Below are 18,830 nucleotides of genomic sequence, written 5' to 3' on the forward strand. Positions count from 1 at the left end.
GGAATTAGGAAACCTGGAACCAGCTCCAAAGGAGAGACCTGCCCAGCCGTTGCCCAGTCCTGCTGGGGCCTCAGGGCCCCTTGGGTGGAGAGCTTGTTGAAAATACAGATGCCCCAGGTTCTGACTCAGTAGGTCTGGGGTGGGGCCAAGACATATCTTTTCTTTCTTTTTTTTTTTTTTTAAAGATTTTATTTATTTATTTGACAGAGAGATAGAGAGCACAAGTAGGCAGAGAGGCAGGCAGAGGGAGAGGGAGAAGCAGGCTCTCCGCTGAACAGGGAGCCCGATGCGGGGCTCGATCCCAGGACCCTGGGATCATGACCTGAGCCGAAGGCAGCCGTTTAACCGACTGAGCCACCCAGGCGCCCCGACATATATTTTCTTTTTTAAGATTTTATTTTTAAGTAATCTCTACCCCCAACGTGGGGCTCGAACTCACAACCCCGAGATCAAGAGTGGCAAGCTCTACCAGAGCTACTCAGCCAAGAGCCCCAAGACACATATTTTTAACAAACTTGCCCTTTGGGAGACAGAGCCCCACACTTGCCCCCAGCTACTGACACTGGGGGGTCTTGGAGCCTGCTTCCTCCCTATCACACCCCACTCCCAGATTGTTGTCAGCTCTGAGCTGGCTCCTGGTGTCACACTCACCGCAGGGGGCTTCTGGGTGGGTCCAGAGAAGGTCCCTTGAGTTTAGAGCCCCCTAACCAGTGGGCTGGTCCTTGGGAGAGCCCATCTTCCCAGCCTGATCCCTCTGCTGGACCCTCCTTGCTGCCTCCTGGGCCTCTTCAGGGTCATTGTGATCCGCCCCTCACCCAAGGCCATGGGAGGAACAGCTCTCAAAGGTGGGGCTTTGTGCTCAGGAAGTCAAGGCTGCACTCACAAAGGGGTGGTGGAACCCCTGACAAGGGCAACCAGGCCCAAGCCAGGGGTGGAGGGCCCAGGGTTCCACTCCCCTCTCTGGGTCTGGGAGGCCCAGGTGGGTCAAGTTTGGGCTGGGCAGCTCTGGAAGTACAACAGTAAGAAGGCAGTGGGCCTGGAAGGGAACCGATTTCAAATCCAGGCTCTGCTTCTGTTTGCTATGCAATGCTGGACGAGTCTGTCCGTTCTCAGGGCTCCATCTGGGACTCTTGGCTGGGAGGAGTCTGTACTGTGAAACTTGAGTGGGGGAGAAGGATTGTTTGGACCAGTAATTTCGCTGGCATGGTATCATGTTACAGTTTTATGAGTCTGCCTGGAGGAGGCATCATAGCTGATGCATTTCCATTCTCTGCAAATACTCAACGAGCGATGGAAGGGCATATACCTCCTCAGGAAGTTAGACTATCGAGTGGGAAAGGTGAACATTTTTTATATTTATTCTAAGAGCATGTGGGTTTTTTTTTAAAAAATGGATGAGGAACACCGGACTAACTAGACGATTTCTAAGGAGCCCTCCAGCTCTTGCATGCTGCAAATGTTTCTTGACCAACTACTGTGTGCAAGGCTTGGGAATTCAGAGATGCAAGAGGCTTTGAGGTCGGGGCTATCCAGATCTGGAAAGGCCTCAGAGTCCAGGTGTAGGGAAGGGACTTTCTCTTCCATTGATAGGAAAAAAAAGGTGGGGGTGGATTTTTAGGCACCCCTAAAAGAGCTGGGCTCAGAGCTGCCCCCAAAAGAAGATTATAGACACACCCAGCAATTGAGATTTTTCAGGATTAATCCCCTTCCCTTAGAGACATGGACAATGAAGCTTGGGAGAAGGGCCCAGGTCAGGGGAACCAAGTCTGACCTGGAGTACTGTGGAGAGGATGCCATATAATATATACATACACAGATTTGGGGGACTCAACAGCAGTCAGCACTCTGCCCGCCCCCCCCCCCCCATAGCTTTCATTTTGTCAGAGCAAACACACTTTTTTTTTTTTTTTAAGATTTTATTTATTTATTTATTTGACAGAGAGAGAGCACAAGCAGGGGGAGCTGCAGGCAGAGGGAGAGGGAGAAGCAGGCTCCTCGCTGAGCAGGGAGCCCGATGCGGGGCTCGATTCCAGGACCCTGGGCCCACGACTGGAGCCGAAGGCAGAAGCTTAACTGAGGCACTCCGGCAAACACACTTTTAAGAATCTCCTGTGTGCAAATCTCCTTCTCCCAGAAAAGGGCACTCTAAATCTAAGACCAGGGCATCGGTTTAGGAAAAATGAGTTTATCATTTCACTGCAGGCACTGGGGTGAAGGCTTGACCTGCTATATCCTACACATTTTTTTTTTTTAATTTATTTGATAGAGGGAACACAAGCAGGGGGAGCTGCAGGCAGAGGGAGAAGCAGACTCCCCGCTGAGCAGGGAGCCCGTTGGGGGGCTCAATCCCAGGACCCTGGGATCATGACCTGAGCCGAAGGCAGACGCTTAACCAGCTGAGCCACCCAGGCGCCCCTATCCTACGCATTTAACACTGGCAGAAGAGGAGACTGAGGCTTGCAGAGGTTCACAAAGCCTACCCACCTGCAAACTCACAGTCCATCAAGGTTGTTTCGGGGACCCCTCCAAAATTTCTATACATGGGAGGAGCCCATGGGAGGGCAGACTTTTTGGAATGCAAACCTCAAGTACTTGTTCTGTTTATTTGGGGTAACAACCCCTTGGCACTGTCAAAGGTATTGCTTTCTTTCTTTCTTTCTTTGCGGATCTGTATATTATTTTAAGATGCAAATTGTTATGGGTACGATTTGAGGAATACGGCTCCCTGCCCTCCCCCCACCCCCGCCCCTTTATACACAGTGGAAAACCCACAGAACGGTCGTTTTTTAAAAGCCCAGCCTTCGGCCTCTAACCGGACTGGCGCGCGTGCTGGAGGCAGGGGAGGCTCGGCTGCGCCGAGGCTCTTTGAAGTCCGAGAGGTCCTTCCGGGGACCCAAAAGTCACCCGAGGTCAGCCGCCCACGGGGCGGGGCGAACCGGTCTGGGGCGGAGCTAGCCGCGGCCCCGCCCCCGGCGCCCGGAAGTGACGTGTGCGGACAAAGGCAGCGCGCGCCGCGGGGTGTAGTGTTTGTCCGCGGTTTGGCGGAGCTGGTGGTGGGCTTGTGGGTTCTTCGCTGCCGCCTCGGGCCGCCTTCCCTTTCTCTTTCCCGTCCTCTTCTCCGGGTCCCGGGAGCCCCCGCCCGGGGTGAGTAGCGCGAGGCGGAGCGGGGAGCGGTGGCCGGCGGGGGAAGGGAGGTCCCGGCCCCCAACTGCCGCGGCGCCCTGAGGCCCCGGCCCGTCACGTGACCCGGCGCGAGTTGCCCGGGCCCCCACGTGCGCGCTCCGGGGTGGTCGGACCTGGGCCACCGGTGGCGGCGGGTGGAGGGGGAAGGCCCGAGGCGCCCGGACCCTGGACGGGGCACTCCCCCGCGCCGTCCCGGGGCCGTAGCTAGACCCTTCCGTCTCCGAGCCTCAGTTTCCCCTGTGAGAAATGGGGATTAAGGAGGGCACGCACTCGGAGGGTAGGTGTCAGGACGCAGTAGAACGCTCAGGTCAGAGCCGGGCACAGCGTAGTGCCCGTTGCATGGGAGTCGCTATCATATTTCACCTTGGACCCGACCCCAGATACGGCTCGACACTGGTGCCGGCTCAGAACACAGCTCGCCGCCGAGAGCCCTGGAGTCAAGGTCAGCCAGTTTGCGGAGGGGCTGTCCTATCGAACGAAAGGCCCAGGCTCTGCTGCCCATCAACGGCGGGATCTCTCTGGGATAGAAACCGCTGGTGTCAGAGGCCCTGACGGTGGGGTGGGATAGTCTTGCAGATGGTCTGGATATATAGAACCATTGCCCAGAGAGAGGGGATGAGCCCCTGGAGGACTAGGGCCTTGACTGTGTTAAGAAGTCTGGATTCCCTCCTTACGCTGTTCCTGGTTTCCTGTGTGTATTTGTGTTAAGGCACGTCACTCGTTTAGTGGAATGGTTTTCTGTCCCTCAGCTGGGTTTTGGGGGAGGGCCAACAGCTGATTCATTAGTAAATGTGACTCCCTGGGGCCCTGTCTACACTTTGCCTCCCGGTGTCCAGATTGGAGTGGGCAGGAGGTCCCTAGGGGTCACAGGGAACAGTGGGGTTGTCAAATAGCAGAAGTCCTCATAGACTCTGCCCAGGCTGTGTACAGAGAGAGTACATGTGGAATGCTTTGGTGGGGACCAGAAGCCATAGAGTCACAAAGATAGCGGCCCCACAGTCTCTGCAGTGTTTCTGTGCTTGCAGGGATGGGACGCTCACTCCCCTCCCGCACGTTTGCAGAGCTGTTTGTCTGCTGGGTTGAGCCCCAGCATCACAGTAATAATCCCTTGGGTGTGTCCAACACTACAGTTTCTAGGGCCTTTCACTGCATTTTTCCCTTTTGACTCTACAATTGGCAGAGAATTGGTGAAAATCTCATTTGACAGAGATTTCTAAACTTGAGATGATACGTGCCTTCCACTGTACTGATGACGTGATGCTTTCACACCCACCTTTAATCATCACAGCATTCTTGTAAAGTCAGCATCGCTGTTCCCATTTTATAGATAAAGAAACTTACCTCCTAACTGAGGTTAAGCGTCTTATCTGAGCTTACACAGTCGGAGAGAAGCAAAGCCAGGATTCAGACGTGGTTCATTTGACTCCACCGGAGCGTTAGTTTGTTTTTATTTTTTATTTAAAAAAAAATTTTTTTTTTAAAGATTTTATTTATTTAACAGAGAGAGACATAGCGAGAGCAGGAACACAAGCAGGGGGAGTGGGAGAGGGAGAAGCAGGCTTCCCGCAGAGCGGGAAGCCCGATGTGGGACTCGATCCCAGGACCCTGGGATCATGACCTGAGCCGAAGGCAGACGCTTAACGACTGAGCCGCCCAGGCGCCCGCGTTAGTTTGTTTTTAAACACTCCCATCTCCCTTCCGCTCCCAGCCTTTTTTAGTCATCTTTACTTCCTCCTTCCCTTTCTTTTTCATAGAGCACCTTGCCATTCCCATATGTCCAGCTGCTGTCTCAGATCCAGGGAGAACAGGCCCTTGCAGCAGGCTGCAAGAGGGAGGAGGTAACTTCAGGCAGGCTCTTGTCTCCTGTTAATTCCAGGCTTTTTCTTCGAGACTGGTAAATGAGGAGGATGCGAGGCCTCCCCAGAGCACTGACCGTGACCGTTTAAACACCGTTCTTTTCCATGGATCCTGGGAGAAGTAGCTGGGGCGCCTACCCACCTGTCCCCCTAAACACCTCGTAGGGGAAGAGGAGGTGGCCAGATGACTGAATGGTGGACAACACATTCTGTCTGCGGAGCAGAGTCCACTATGAGCAAAGGGCTTCTCCCGTACAAGCTAGTCGAGAGTGCACACAAAGCCAGATTGTGCCCACCCCTGCAGCCATGTAGCTCCTCACCACAGCCTGGGCAGAGTATATGAGGGCTTCCGCTATTTGACTGACAACCCCACTGTTCCTGTGACCCCTAGGGACCTCCTGCCCACTCCAATCTGGACACCGGGAGGCAAGGTGAGACAGGGCCCCAGGGAGTCACGTTTACTAATGAATCAGCTGTTGGAACAAATGTCAAAATTAGACTTGGCATTTCCTGGCCTGGATGTTCCTCCCCTGGCTTGTTCCTAGAATCTGCCTGTAAGTGGAGTTCTTGTAAATTAGATTATTCAGAGGACCTTGACATTTAAAGAAATCATGTTGTAAGGCTTTTGGTAAAGCACAAAAATTACATTGTCGGTAATGGCCTTCAGTGTTACCAGTTTTGAATGGTTGGATTTTTGTTGGATTTTTCTCAAAAGTGGAAAATGTAGCCCCACAAAGCTCATTCTTTGGTTCATTCAGCAACCAATTAGCATCCCCCCGCTTTGTGTCCGGTGCTGGGCTAATCGGGAATGAGGTCATGTCCCTGTCCCCAGGAAGTTGACCTCCTTGGGAGGGAAGGCAGGCAGGCAGAGAGAGTACAGGCAGGGGAGTGGCCCCACATTTATTCCGTTCATGTCGTGGGGAGTGAACTTTTTGTTGAATGCTATGTGGGACGCAAGAGAAATGCAGTGATACATCTCAGGGTGTCGCCACCATTCTCCAAGGAGCTCCCAGGCCCGTGGGGAGATAGATAAGAAGACAAAACCAGCAGTTTGTCAAGATTGGTGGGCAGTGATGGGGACAGGGTCGGTGTTGCCGAGCTCCCGTCTGAGTGCTGAGTGGAAGAGCCGGCTTTGATGCCGTCCTTCCTGGGTAATGGTGGAGAGGCTGTGACATGGTGACTGTGGGGCCTGTTGGTGGGGGCTGGGTAGCCCCCAGACTGAGCTCCGTGGTGACGTTCAGGCCGGTGGCTCTCTTTCCTGTTAGCTCTCAGGGACATCACTGTATGTGATATAGGAATGACAGCATTCCTAGCTATCAGCAGATTTCTGCGTTCTTTTGCTTTACCCTGTGACTCAGGGCTGTCATTCTTGTTGAGCAGTGTGCCGCTTTCTCTTTCCCACGCTGGTGTGGGACATGGCGGGGAGCCAGGGTAAGGGGATGCTGTATTTAGAACCAGCCCCCCCAGCCTGTTACCCCAAAGGGCCCTTCAGTTGACACAGTAGTTGAAACTTGCCTTCACTGTGGTCCCAGACCCTTGTAACCTGAACAGGGAAGCTGGAGCATCAGCCTGAGAGCTGATTCAAGAATCTGAAGGGGATTGGAGGACTCTCTCCACACAGCAGAAGGGCTCTAGAGGGCAGAAACAGTGACAGTCACAGGTCTAAGAACTAAGAACTGGACCTGTTAGGGCACATGGATGCTGTCGCTTCTCTTCTGGTTCCTCAGAGGACCAGTGTGGTCTTGTCTGTGAGGAATGTCCAACTCCAGGAAGGAGCCAGGAGATGGGGAGGAGGGCCCTCCCCCGGTGCCTCCGCTGGCTAGCTGGGCTCCCTGGAAAGGGCTGACCGTGGCGGAAGCAGGATTGCATCAGTGAAGAGCGTTCCTGAGTTGTTGGGCAGTTGTGGGCCTGCTGCTTCTGGAAGGTTCCTTGTCTTCTAGGACAAGTTCAGAGTACAGTTGTGCACTGGGGATTAGTGACAAACGTGGCCAGTGAAAATTCTTCACCTCTCGTGTTTTGTTCCCTTTCCTTCTCTCCTTATAGTCAGTCTCTGAATTATGTATCGAGGGCTATATGCTTGTCCTCAAGGCACTTTTCTTTTTCCCATCGGATGACTTCTCTTGGAAGCCCTTAAGGCATTCCTCCATCCTAGAGGTTTTTCACTTGGTTTGAGCACTCTCCCGGGGTCCCACATGAAGCTTTCCTGTCACCCCGTGTTCCAGGACTGAGTGACTTAACTACCACCCAGTGGAGTGGTGTAAAGGTGGAGGGAGTGAAGCCCCAGGAGCACAGTCGTGCAGTGTTCCTGGTGGGTTGGGGGGGTGGGAGGCTTTCAGCCCTGCACCGAGGGACTCCTGTGGGCCTGGTGCTGGGGACACAGTGGCGAAAAGGCAAGGTTGCGCCTCTGGAGCTTCCATCCCAGTGGAGGCTAGACAGCAAGTAAACAGTGTAATTTCAGATAGAAGTACACATTCTGAAGGCAGGAAAACGTGGGCATTGGATTGGGGTGTTGGAGGAAGCCACCTTAGCGGGGCCGGTCAGGGAGGGCCTCTGAGGATGTGACCCCTAAGCTGAGAGCTGTCTTCCCACGACGCTGCTGCGTGTCCCCACTGCCAGTGGTTCCTGCCGCTCCCACTCGGCCCCCACTCTGCCCGTTGGGCCCGCCGCCGCTGATAGCCCGGCACACCTAGGGCCCTTCGGAAACTCTCAGCTGATTGGTTTTCCATTACCGTCGGGGCCTCCCGTAATCCAGGCCCAGTCTGCCTGTCTAAGCTCGTCTCCCATAATACCCTTTCCCTCTGTCTGCATTCCAACCAGCCCAGGCCATCCCCAGACCCGTCTTCCGGGTGGCACACAGGCGCCACCCCCTCTGTCCTTGTTCGAGCCCCCCCCCATCATCCCCTGTCTTTTGGGGCCTAGCGAGGTTGCCTTCTCTTGGCTGCCGCTCCATCTGCCAGTCGGAAGGGAGTCCTCCATTCGTTGAGTTTCCACAGGACTTCTGGCTCAGTGAGCGTCTCACTGTTTCTGCATTGTGTTTTAGTTGGTTCCACTTGATTCTGTCTCCTGCTGGACTGGAAGCTCCCTGAGGGTCGGACGGTGTCTCAGCAAGCCGCAGAGCAACTAGAACAGCACGTGCACATGGCGAACGTGTTGCGGGGGCCGGTGCCTCAGGATAGAGATGTGCCCCTTCTGTCCCTCCCTGGCATGAGTGGCTGGGCTGGCTGGGTATGCAGCTGCCGAGCCCTCCCCCTCCCCCAGGCCCTGGCTCTTGCTTTGTCGTTACCCCTCCACCTGTCATGGGAACACTCTCTTGTTGTGTCTGTTTTCACTGTCGCCCCCGAAGCCCACACAGCTGCTGACACGGTCTTCCGGAAACCCACATCCCTTGTCACTCCCTGCTTACCCTAGAGTAGTTCGACCTCACTGCTCTTCAGCGGGGAGTCCAGTCGACAAATGTGCCCCTGCCCCGACCCTGTGTTTCCAGTTGCAGGCACTCTCTGTGTGCCTTCCACACCTCTCTTCGTGGAGCAGGCTTGCCCCACTGGCTTAGTGAGCTCTTCCTTATTGTTTCAGCTGATGGTGGTTCTCTGCGGGATGCCTTCCTCGACTCCCCAGGGAAGCACTTCCTCTCGGGTGTGCTGTGCCCGCATCTTGTACTAGTCTGCGGCCCTGCAGTTGCCAGTGTGTGCATGGAGCGGTCTGCCCACTTCCCGGCACAGCGCCTGGTACACTGTCCCAGCACATGGTTAACCACAGACTGGACCCCACAGCGAGCTTCGTTCTGTGCTCACGAGTGAGAGGGAGGCGTGCGGACTCCCCAGGTCCCTCCCAGGATCAGCCAGAACACCCACGGTAGAAGGCTGGGGCTCCTTGCTTCACTTTCCTCAAGTGTAGATTGGGAGTTCTCTATGCCCTAGTGTTAGAAGCCATCAGGTCAGGTGTCATGTCTAGTAAGGAAAGGACTAGAAGCCCAGGACTCTGGGTCTTCTCCTCTGATACAAAGGTAATTTTGCAAAGTGACTTGAATACAAGAGACAGAAGGTACTGTCATCCAAGGGATAGAAGCGGTTTGGGGGACACTGGACATTTCTCTACATCGGGCAGGGTTGTGTGACCTCGTGAAGCATGGGGTGAGACTGAGGCCCTCAACCTGGCTGATTTGCTCTTTTTTGTTGTTCAGGAGGCACTGTTGCTGAGTTTGGTGCCTGAGCTGACTCGGTTGGTGACAGCATGACAAGTGAGGTGATAGAAGACGAGAAACAGTTCTATTCGAAGGCCAAGACGTACTGGAAGGAAGTCCCGCCCACAGTGGACGGCATGCTCGGGGGGTATGGCCACATCTCCAGCATCGACATCAGCAGCTCCCGGAAGTTCCTGCAGAGGTTTTTGAGGGTAGGCAGGTCTGGCGTGCCGCCTAGGAGCAGAGGATGTGGCCCTCGTGGCCCAGCCTGGTCTGCACGGGGCGCCACCTTTTACACGAACCACCGCAGGGCCTTTGGTTATCAGTTGGCGTCAACCACCCAGACCTCGAAGGGTGGTGCGGGGGTGACGTGTGGACTGGGGCCTCTGTCTCAAGGTTGCCACATGGGAGCTGGCCGCTGTGCGGGGGCTCCTGGGCACCAGAATGGAGTCTTCCTTTAACTGTTCGGTTTTGTCAGGGGCGAACCCTTCGCGCTCTTGCCGTGTTTGCGGCCTGTTGGGCTGGGGGTGCGGGCTGTTCTGCTGAAGGCATGCTCCTGGTTCCTCACCTGCTCTGTCCTCCCTGGGCCAGGCTGGCGTGTCCCTGGCTGCAGCCTCCCCTGGCAAGCATCAGAGGCTGGTGCTTGCTCCCCACACTACGTGGGGTCTCCCCTCCCACTTCCCACCTTCCCTGATCTGTGAAAATCACCGACTGCCTTCCATTCTTTCACGGCTTGAATTCTTTTCATCCTGTGGTTTTACTGGGGTGTCGGGAATGAGAGGAGATAAATGCACCTGTCCAAGTTAATCACTTTTAAGTGGCAGTCGGCTTGCGTTTTAGGAATGTGTGTCCCAGGCAAGAATATGCTGTGGTCCTACCCACTGGCGACCCCCCATGCCAGCCCCCGGCCTGTGCCCAGTCCTGATTTGAGTACCTGGGAGCTTGGGAGGAACAGCCCCTTCTCGGGGACAGGGTCCCTCAGACTCTCTGAGCCTTCCTTACGGAGTCTGTGCCTTCCCTGCTTCTCAGGAAGGCCCAAACAAGACGGGGACCTCCTGTGCCCTGGACTGCGGGGCCGGAATAGGCAGGATCACCAAGCGACTGCTGCTGCCACTCTTCGCGGTGGTGGACATGGTGGACGTGACAGAAGACTTTCTGGTCAAAGCCAGGACGTACCTGGGGGACGAGGGCAAGAGGGTGAGGAACTACTTCTGCTGCGGCCTCCAGGACTTCAGCCCCGAGCCCAGCTCCTACGATGTCATCTGGATCCAGTGGGTGATAGGTGAGCTTTTCGTGGCCCTCTCCACCCTCCACGCACCTTCCACGCACCTCCCACTGTAGGGGCGGGTCGGTGTCCTCCCCCCCCCCCCCCACCACCTTGGAGGGCGGCCCCAGTGCTCCTGCAGCAGGCAGGAGGGCAGGGCTTTCTCCAGTCCTCCCTGGGCTCACCTTCCATGCTTTGTCAGTACCTGTTATGACCCACTTGGGTGCAGTTTTTGGTTGAAAAAATGTAAATGACCAATAACTTAACTGCATTCAAGTAACGTGGAAATGAGTTTTTATAAGTAAATGTTTTCTATTAAGAGGAAAAATTGAAGCCTTGGCTGCCCCTGCTGTTCACAGCGAGTGAGCCTTGCTTTGCCGTCCCTCCTGCACCCACTTAGCCCCACAGCACGCCCAGGGTGCTCTCCCTGGGCTGTTGACCTGGCCGGCAGGCCGCTGTACCAGCAGTTGGCCGCCCACTCCACAGCAGACACCACAGCCCTGCTGGGGACACACTGGGTCTGGCCCTGTATTTTGTGGTCCCTAACAGCCCGTCTGGAATTCTAATTAGGGAAGGAACGGTCTGGTATGCACTCCCTAATCCAGGCCTCGGGGCGGGGGGGTGGCCTGGAGCGTAGGTGTTGGGCAGTGCCCAGAAGTCACCAAGTCAGGGTGCAATCCCAGCTGTGTACTTTGTGACAGCCCTTGGGTGAGTGGCTTCTGAGCCAGCTTCCTCTTACATAGAACGGGATTTGGTAAGCCTCTCTGGACTGCTGAGCACGTTTAGACAGAGCTCGGTAAGTGTGAGCGGAGGCTGAGAGACTCGGCCAGTGGTATGTACACGCGTGGCACCACTCCCTCCCTCGTGACTCCAGCCTCTGCCGTCCCCAGGCCACCTGACCGATCAGCACCTGGCGGAGTTCCTACGGCGCTGCAAGCAGGGCCTGCGCCCCAATGGCATCATTGTCATCAAAGACAACATGGCCCAGGAGGGCGTGATCCTGGACGACGTGGATAGCAGCGTGTGCCGGGACCTCGAGGTGGTCCACAGGATCGTCCGCAGCGCAGGCCTCAGCCTCCTAGCCCAGGAGCGCCAGGAGAACCTCCCCGATGAGATCTACCACGTCTATAGCTTAGCCCTGAGATGAGCAGGGGATGGCAGGAGAAAGGGACCAGTGTGGGGTGGGGGGCTGGCAGCCGGGCAAGACCCAGAGGCTCCATGATGATGGTTCGCGAGTGCTGAGCGAGACTGCTAAATATACCTGTCTGCCGTCCGTCACTAGACTCTTTTTCAAAAGGCATAATGGGACCCAGTGGGGAGGGCACCACTGGACAGAGCAGTGAGGCTGGGGCCTGGCTCTGTGGCCCTGAGAGGCAGGGACCGGGCAGTGCAGACCATGGGACTCCAGGGCCCCTGGGGCTCCCCACATGGGAATACAGCGATCCCACCACAAGTGGGAGATTTTCTGGATCTCCCTTTCAACCACCCAGCCTTCCAGCCACAGGCCTGGGTGCCTTAAGAGGAAGAGAACTCTCGGTTGTTGAGGACTTTTTCCCTTGGGGGGATGAGAGGAGCCGGGCCGTGGAGCCTGCAGCTGCTGGGGATGTTCATGTTCTGAGGCCTGTTTGGTGATGGGAGCCCTGGTGTCCCTAATGTGATCGTCACAATGGGCTACAGCAAGGGAAGTCTGCAGCCTCACTCCTGGCTGTGCCCTGCAGCTCCTCCTTGGTGAGCATTTTCAGTCAAAAAATAAAAGGGTAAATCCTGTACTGGGAAGGCCCTAGCCAGTCTGGAGTGGTGCTCTTCTTTACTGGGACAGCAGTGCGGTGCTACTTGGAAACTGTCCCCACCAGATGCCACCGTCCCCTCGTGCCTCTCACCTCTTAATGGCTGCGGTGGGAGCCTTTGTCCTAGGCTGGGGGAGGGCACGGAGGGGGCCAAAACGTCATACAACGACCTTGAAGGCCAAGAGAAACATTTTACTTTATAATGTATCCTTTAGTTGCCTCAGCTTGCCTCCCGGCATTCACACAATTCACAAGGACCCACATGACTGGGAAGCAGCTTCAGCTCCGTGAAGGTTCAGCATGGACAGTACAGTCAGCTTGCAGTATTGGTAGCTTTCAATATCAGATGAACCCCTCACAAAACACATTTTGGAAAGGACTGTCCCTGGTCATGCAGGATTGCTTTTTAGCAGAAGGCACGGTCCCCCAAGATCCCAGGTTTGGCACAGAGCTGCCACCGGAATCCAGTCCCGTGCCTTGGTGGGCCGGGCCATGGATGACCTGGCCCCAGAGCAGCCAAAGGTGGCAGGGGTCAGCTCAGCTTTCTCCCTGGCCCACCGAAAGCACTTTTGTAAGTGACCTAATAATCTAGCACGGGGAGAGGTGGGAGGGAAGGGCCTCAGTGGGGTCTTGCCCCCACAGGCCCACCGCGCTTCCTCCTGGCTTCAGCTGGGCCCCATGCAAGACAGACCAGCCTCCTGCAGTTCTCAGGACCGAGACTCAGAGCCACCCTGCCCGATGCTCCCCGCAGATGAACAGGGTGTACACTCGTCCCAAATCTAAACCCGGTCCTTTTTCCCAATGTGGTTGAGACTGGGAGTTCTGCCAAACAGAAGGGGGGCAGTCCCCCTGGAAGACGAAGCCTTTTCCCACTGGAATGACTGCAGCTGCTGGGCTCCACCTGGTTTTTTTGGTACACCGTGAGGATCAAGTCTCGTCTCCCAACCTCTACCTTCTGACAGGAGGCCAGGAGGTTCTCCCCTAAGGCTGCCGCAGGTACCAAAATCCACCAGGAGACTTGAGCTGCCCAGACCCTGCTCCCTTCAGTTTGGGAGTGGTCAGATGTCCTCTTCAACAGTACCGCTGTGCTCACTAAGGAGGTACCACTTCAGCCGGTCGGGCAGAGGCAGGGCTTTGACCTTCACGTCCACAGGCCAGGGCTGAAGATGGAGCCGGATGTAAACGCGACACAGGTGCTTGAGGGACGGAGGATAGCTCTCCAGCTGCCTCAAGGAGCAGTGAAGGGCCTGGATCTTTTCTGCCAGGCTGCCCACAGGATGGATATCGAAGTTTTCAGGCAGCTGCAGTTTCTGGGAATTAGTCACCATGAGATCCAGGACGGTCTCGGCTTTGCGCAGGAGGTCCACGTGGCTCTCATCTTCAGCACAGCCTGTGTGGGAACAGAGCCTCTCGAAGATGATGTGGAAGCCAGACCAGCAGGACGCACCATGGAGGGAACAGTTATAGGCTGCTCCGGACTCCAGCAAGAAGCGCAGGAGAGGGAAATGCAGTTTGAAGCTCTTGAGGCAGATGTGTGTGAGGGACTCGTGGGCTGGGCACTCGCTGGGGTCGGCCCCGTGGGCGAGCAGCAACTGCGTGACTTGGAAGCAGAAGCGGCTGATCATCTGGGCCTCCTCTTTGTCCCCTCCCACGGTCTCACCAAGCAGGAAGATGATGCAGGTGAACACGGTGTCCCCATCTTTGGTGGTGGCCTTGACATCTGCGCCTATGAGAGCCAGTCGGGAAAAGACAAGATGGGAGGTCTTAAACCCCTGCAAAGTAGTGCTTCGTGTGTAATGGTGGGAGGGAAGGGCAAGGCCTGGGAACAGCCTGCAGACGAGCCTCACCTCCTTCCAGTAGGAGCCGGATGTTCTCAGTGTTATAAATCTGCACCCCGTCGCTACTGGCCAAGGCGTGGAGCAGAGCAGTCTTTCCTACAGGAGGAAGAGAATGAAGAGGAGTGGGGACCAGGAAGCTGAGGTCAGGGCAACCCCTGAGGTGCAAGGGAAACCACGCAGGATGAGAAAGTGAACTTTTTTTTGTTTGTTTTCAAGGATTTTATTTATTTATTTTAAAGATTTTATGTATTTATTTGACACAGACACACAGAGAGAAGCAGGCTTCCCGCGGAGCAGGGAGCCCAATGAGGGGCTCGATCCTAGGACCCTGGGATCACGACCCGAGCCAAAGGCAGCTGCTTAACCCACTGAGCCACCCAGGCGCCCCAAGGATTTTAAAGTAACCTCTGCACCCAACGTGGGGCTTGAACTCGTAACACTGAGATCAAGTCGTGTGCTCTACCATCTGAAGCCAGCCAGGTGCCCCTTTAAAAACGATCGACCTCTCAGCCAAGGCTGAGGGTGACCGGTTTCTGGTCATTCTCTTTCCACCCACACAAAACCACGAGCAGAGTGGACAGAAGAGCTGGGATTTTTCAGGACACTCAGATGCCACCTGAGCCCTGGGCTGAGTCTTTGCCAAGAAGAAGTCATGGCTCCCCCCCCCAACCCCGCCCCAGAATCTGACTGCGCGCACGCCCCACTTCCTCCTACAGACAGACCTCAAGGGGCTGGTGTGGGGCCATTGGCTGCACCACTTCCCGAAAGCCTCTGCAGGTCAACAAAATCCACTGTGAGCTTGGCTGCGCTGTGTCATCAGACAGGCTGCGTCCAGCCTGTATGCCTGGCCACTGCCCTGGGGTGCTCTGGGTTTCCCTCACAAGGCACTCTGCTTTCCCCTGGGAGGCACCCACCATGCTTGTCAGCTGCGTTGACGTCCGCTCCGAGGTCCAGAAGGCGCTGCAGGCAGGGCAGGCGCTCAGGCTCCTCACTGGCCAGGTCCAAGGGGCTGCTCTCGTGGATCTGCGCCAAGAAAGCACAGCTGAGTAGGCCCAGGGGCCTGGGAGGCTGCTCGCGGCTCCCCCCACCACATCCCTGCTTCCGAGCAGGCCGGACCCGGCTTTTACCCGGTCCCTCCGGTTAATGTCTGCCCCGTGGCGCACCAGCAGCTCCACCATGTCTGGCTGGTTTCGCAGGACGGCGATGTGCAGGGCCGTGTAGTAAGTGACAGGGTCTGAAAGCACGGACACGGCTCGTGTCAGTCCTGCCTGTCCGCACCCGGCCTCCGGCTCGCCCCAGCCCTCCCATCGGAGGAGACCCGGGCTTCTGGCACCGTGAGGGGTCCGGACAGAGCCATCCCCAGCAGAGGCCAGAGCGCAGGCGCTGGAGTCAGACCTCGGGCAGGGTCCCAGGGGCAGGCAGCCCCTCAGTCTGGGCTTTAGTCTCTTCTGTAAAATGGAACTGTAAGACAAGGCGCCTCTTCTCAGGCTGCTGCGGAGAGGCACCTCCAGTGACGGCTCCTGAAGCCTCACAGTAACAGCCACGTTCTCGAAGCCAGTCTCCAAGTGACTGACTTCCTAACAGCCCGCACCCTGGGCTCCTTGGCCCTCCCGGAGCCTTGCGCCCTCCGCACCTGTCCTCACATGGGGAGGGGAGGCGTGCCCGGCCACATACTGTGGCAGCTCAAAGACCTGCACTGGTCACAAGTCAGCCCTGCATGTCTCCTGGCTGACCCTGCCCTCCCCGGTGAGAAAGCCACAGAGGAAAGGAAAATGGCTCCATCTCCATCCCCTGGCACCTCCAGGCTAGAAGCTAACCGGGCCCTGCCATGATTTACACCCAGCGTCGCTTCTGTGTTTTCCCCTCTCCTTGTGGCATGGGCAAAAATGCGAGATGGCTCAGAATAAGTGGCAGAAAATTGCTCTCCCTGAGCTCTGGGCACAGTGCCAGCAGCCGCATTTTCATGTTAATGGAAGCGGGGATTTAGCTGGGAAAGTCTGCTGATCAAGCACACGGTGGAGGCAGCTACAAACTCACTCTCGGACCAGAGCGGGTCAGAGCCACTTGAAAGCCCACAGGGGGATGGGATTCCTCAGTCGCCACCCACCCACGGAAGAAATAAGGGAAGCGGCTCCCAAGAGAACCAGAAAGGCAGAGCCACCCTTAAGCCACCTATCCCTCCCCAGCCCCTCTGGGCTCCAGCTGACCTTCAAAGTTGAGATTGGCCCCGTGGCGCAGGAGAACGTCGGCCGCCCGGGTCAGCCCCAGCTCGGCCATCTTCAGCAGGGCATTGCTCACACCTTCCTGGTAAAACGGAGAGTGGGATTTTCTCTCCAGCAGCTCAGTGAGAACAAGGATTCGGCTCTCCTCGCTGGCAACATAACTGGGCCTGGGGCAGCAGAGGGGTGGACCAGTTGGGGCGGGAGGCAGCTGTGAGACCAGCTAGCCTGGGCACCCTGTGGGTGGGTGGTTTTCTGCTGTCATCACCCCCCCTCCCTCCAAGGTAGGGCCCTGGTTCTGTGGGGCAGAAAGTCTCTGGAAAAGGCCTGTGGTAGCAAGAGAGCAAGCTGGATCTCTTAACTCAAGCTGACTCCTCGGGTTTGCTGAGGAAGAACTGGGGCTGACTCCAGCCTCCTCCCCAGTTGCCCAGACAATCTGGTCCCTGGCTCAGGTACAAAGCCTCACACAGCTGTGCTGCTGGGCCTGAAGGGAGGCTTCGCAGAGCCAGGAGCAAGAAGTGGACACTGACGGCCTTCCCCTGACACTGACCATCCCTGAGCTGCCGAGGCGGCCAGACCAGGCAACCCCCGCAGCGGGGGCGGCCAGGCCCTCCTGCCGCGCTCACACTCGGAGACGCTTACCCTCCCGGTCCCCAGAAGGCTGCGCGCACACGGCCCTTCACGCCCTAGCCCCCACCCTACCTGCCCGCCAGCCCTGACCTCCAGGACTTCTGCGGCTTTCCCCAAAAGCTCAGGCCCACGGACAGCTCTGTGAACCGGTACGCAGCTCCTTCACAGGCCGCCACCTCCTCCGGGTGAGGCTTCCCTTCCTCACCAACGCTCCCACTCCCCTTAGCCTCACCCCTCTGCAGCCCTTCAATTATCAGGATCAAGGTGCCATCCTTACTGCTTGGGCGGGATTCCGTCTGTTTCCCCAGCCCGGGAGGGTGCCCAGTGCACCACCCATGCCAAGCAAAAATTCTGGGACTACAAAAGGCCACGCAGCACCCGCTTTGCTGCCCTGCCCTCACCCCCAGGACAGCCTCCGAGTTAAGGAAACACCTTACACTGTGTTTCCAAGTGAACAGAGCAGTGATGAAGCAAGCCTGTTTCCACCGAAGTCCCTAGACAGACGCGTAATACCCACGGTGTTTGAAATTCCAACGGATCCCAGAAACACAGCCCTGCTTCCGCTTTCCTCTGCTCTTGTCTCCATTACACCGAATGTACAGACACCTGACTCATGCTCGTGTCTCCCTCCTCCGAAGCGTAAGCATCACCGACGCCGGGGGTTTTGTTTAGCTCACGGCTGCATCCCTGAACACCCTTCCCACAGGTTCGCGGATGCACCTGCTCTTGTCTACGTGAAAGGCAAGCTCAGCCACGAGCTCATCTTCGCACTGCTCTGGGGTAAAAACCGGGGCCCTCACAGACTCCACCCTGCTCCCTCGCAACCGGCAGCAGGCGGGCTGGGCACTGGGTGGGGCACCGAGGCGGCGGCCCTGCCGGCACTCCACCCTCCCGGCCTCCGTGCGCGGGCCTGGAGCACCCTCCGCCCTGCAAAGGGCAAGATTTGGGCCGGGTGCAGGGGCTCCCGCTCGAAGCAACACAACTCCGGCCTCCGCCTGCCTCTTCACCCGTACGGTGGGGACACAGCCACCCCCACCGCGCTTGTGGTGACAATTCAAGGGAAGCAGCGCCGGGTCGGCCCGCCGGCGGCAAGGAAACTAGTTACCCGTCCAGGGGCTCTTGCCGCTCGGGGTCCTGGATCCCCAGGGAGCCCAGAATCGCATCCACCAGCGGCTGGTACTCGAAGATGATCCTCCGGAAGCCGTGCAGGAACGGCATCGCGCCGGCCTCGGGCGCGGCAGGGCGGCCGCACCTTCGGGCGAGGCCGAGAAGCCGACTGGGCGCGTTCGGGCGGCCGCGGGCTTGACCTGGCTTCTGCTGGTCCAGCCCCCGCGCCTCGCCGCCCACCCCGCTGCTCCGCGCCGGAAGTGACCCTCGCAGATCGCACTTCCGGCCCGCGCCGGCCAGGAGAGCGACCGGTGGCGACAGCGCCTCCTATGGGCTCGGAGGACCGCGGCGCGGAGCGTGAGCTGGAGGGTATCCGCGGGGCCGGCGCGGGTGGAGTGGAGGGCGCGGCCCCCCGCCGCAAACCTGATCCCGGCTCAAGGCGGGTCGGCCTCTGCCAGCCCCGGCCCGGCGTGGCCCTGCTCCGCCCTGCGATCCCGCCCGCGGCCGCTGGGCGCCGTCCGAGCTCCGCCCATTGCGCGCCCCGGCCGGCCGCTGCCCGAGTTCCCCGGGCCCTGGAGGTGACTGGAGCCCCGGGCGCCTCCGAGCCGCCCTGGACTCGGATCCGACCCGGCCTTCTTCCGGCTTGGCCGGGCTCTCGCCTCCCCGCCCGCTGAGTGGACGCCCACCCACCCCGCCGGGCGGCGGGGACACTTCCTTACTCTCGGTCCCCGTCCCCCGGAGCTCCTGGCCCTGCAGGCGGCTAGCT

General features: G+C 57.7%; 2 protein-coding genes across 11 annotated transcripts; one reads left to right on the forward strand and one right to left on the reverse strand.

Moving 5' to 3' along the window:
* The first annotated feature begins 2,967 nt into the window (after nt 1-2,967).
* On the forward strand, nt 2,968-12,272 carry NTMT1 (N-terminal Xaa-Pro-Lys N-methyltransferase 1). 8 transcript variants are annotated; one of them, XM_045883314.2, is made up of 6 exons: nt 2,968-3,144; nt 8,080-8,264; nt 8,613-8,764; nt 9,220-9,431; nt 10,249-10,501; nt 11,374-12,272. In XM_045883314.2, the coding sequence occupies exons 4-6, from the start codon at nt 9,270-9,272 to the stop codon at nt 11,628-11,630; spliced, it is 672 nt and encodes a 223-aa protein (XP_045739270.1). In that variant the 5' UTR covers nt 2,968-3,144; nt 8,080-8,264; nt 8,613-8,764; nt 9,220-9,269; the 3' UTR covers nt 11,631-12,272. The 8 variants fall into 8 exon arrangements, with proteins under 8 accessions (XP_045739270.1, XP_045739273.1, XP_045739272.1 ...); XM_045883317.2 differs by lacking the exon at nt 8,613-8,764; XM_045883316.2 differs by lacking the exon at nt 8,080-8,264.
* Nucleotides 12,273-12,441: 169 nt separating this feature from the next.
* On the reverse strand, nt 12,442-18,623 carry ASB6 (ankyrin repeat and SOCS box containing 6). Of its 3 annotated transcripts, none has more exons than XM_045883310.3 (6): nt 18,063-18,616; nt 16,316-16,497; nt 15,236-15,342; nt 15,023-15,131; nt 14,118-14,204; nt 12,442-13,996 (listed from the first exon to the last, which is right to left on the reverse strand). In XM_045883310.3, exons 1-6 carry the CDS (start codon nt 18,173-18,175, stop codon nt 13,329-13,331), a joined length of 1,266 nt encoding a protein of 421 aa, XP_045739266.1. In that variant the 5' UTR covers nt 18,176-18,616; the 3' UTR covers nt 12,442-13,328. The 3 variants fall into 3 exon arrangements, with proteins under 3 accessions (XP_045739266.1, XP_064435881.1, XP_045739267.1); XM_064579811.1 differs by lacking the exon at nt 18,063-18,616 and adding an exon at nt 17,395-18,045; XM_045883311.3 differs by lacking the exon at nt 15,023-15,131 and having other exon boundaries at nt 13,748-13,996; nt 18,063-18,623.
* Nucleotides 18,624-18,830: the final 207 nt, after the last annotated feature.

This window comes from Mirounga angustirostris, unplaced genomic scaffold (genome assembly GCF_029215605.1).
Source record: "Mirounga angustirostris isolate CCGP_5_RB_7025 unplaced genomic scaffold, mMirAng1.0.hap1 SCAF_15, whole genome shotgun sequence".
Taxonomy (NCBI): domain Eukaryota; kingdom Metazoa; phylum Chordata; class Mammalia; order Carnivora; family Phocidae; genus Mirounga; species Mirounga angustirostris.

Excerpts from the sequence above, each read along its gene's own strand:
- ASB6 (XM_064579811.1), bottom strand. The coding sequence starts at position 17,543 with ATGGAGACAAGAGCAGAGGAAAGCGGAAGCAGGGCTGTGTTTCTGGGA. Across the intron at positions 15,343-16,315 it reads GGCCAATCTCAACTTTGAAG|ACCCTGTCACTTACTACACG; the intron begins GTCAGCTGGAGC and ends CCGTGCTTTCAG. Across the intron at positions 14,205-15,022 it reads CAACGCAGCTGACAAGCATG|GAAAGACTGCTCTGCTCCAC; the intron begins GTGGGTGCCTCC and ends TTCCTCCTGTAG.
- NTMT1 (XM_045883314.2), top strand. The coding sequence starts at position 9,270 with ATGACAAGTGAGGTGATAGAAGACGAGAAACAGTTCTATTCGAAGGCC. Across the intron at positions 9,432-10,248 it reads TCCTGCAGAGGTTTTTGAGG|GAAGGCCCAAACAAGACGGG; the intron begins GTAGGCAGGTCT and ends CCTGCTTCTCAG. Across the intron at positions 10,502-11,373 it reads CTGGATCCAGTGGGTGATAG|GCCACCTGACCGATCAGCAC; the intron begins GTGAGCTTTTCG and ends TGCCGTCCCCAG.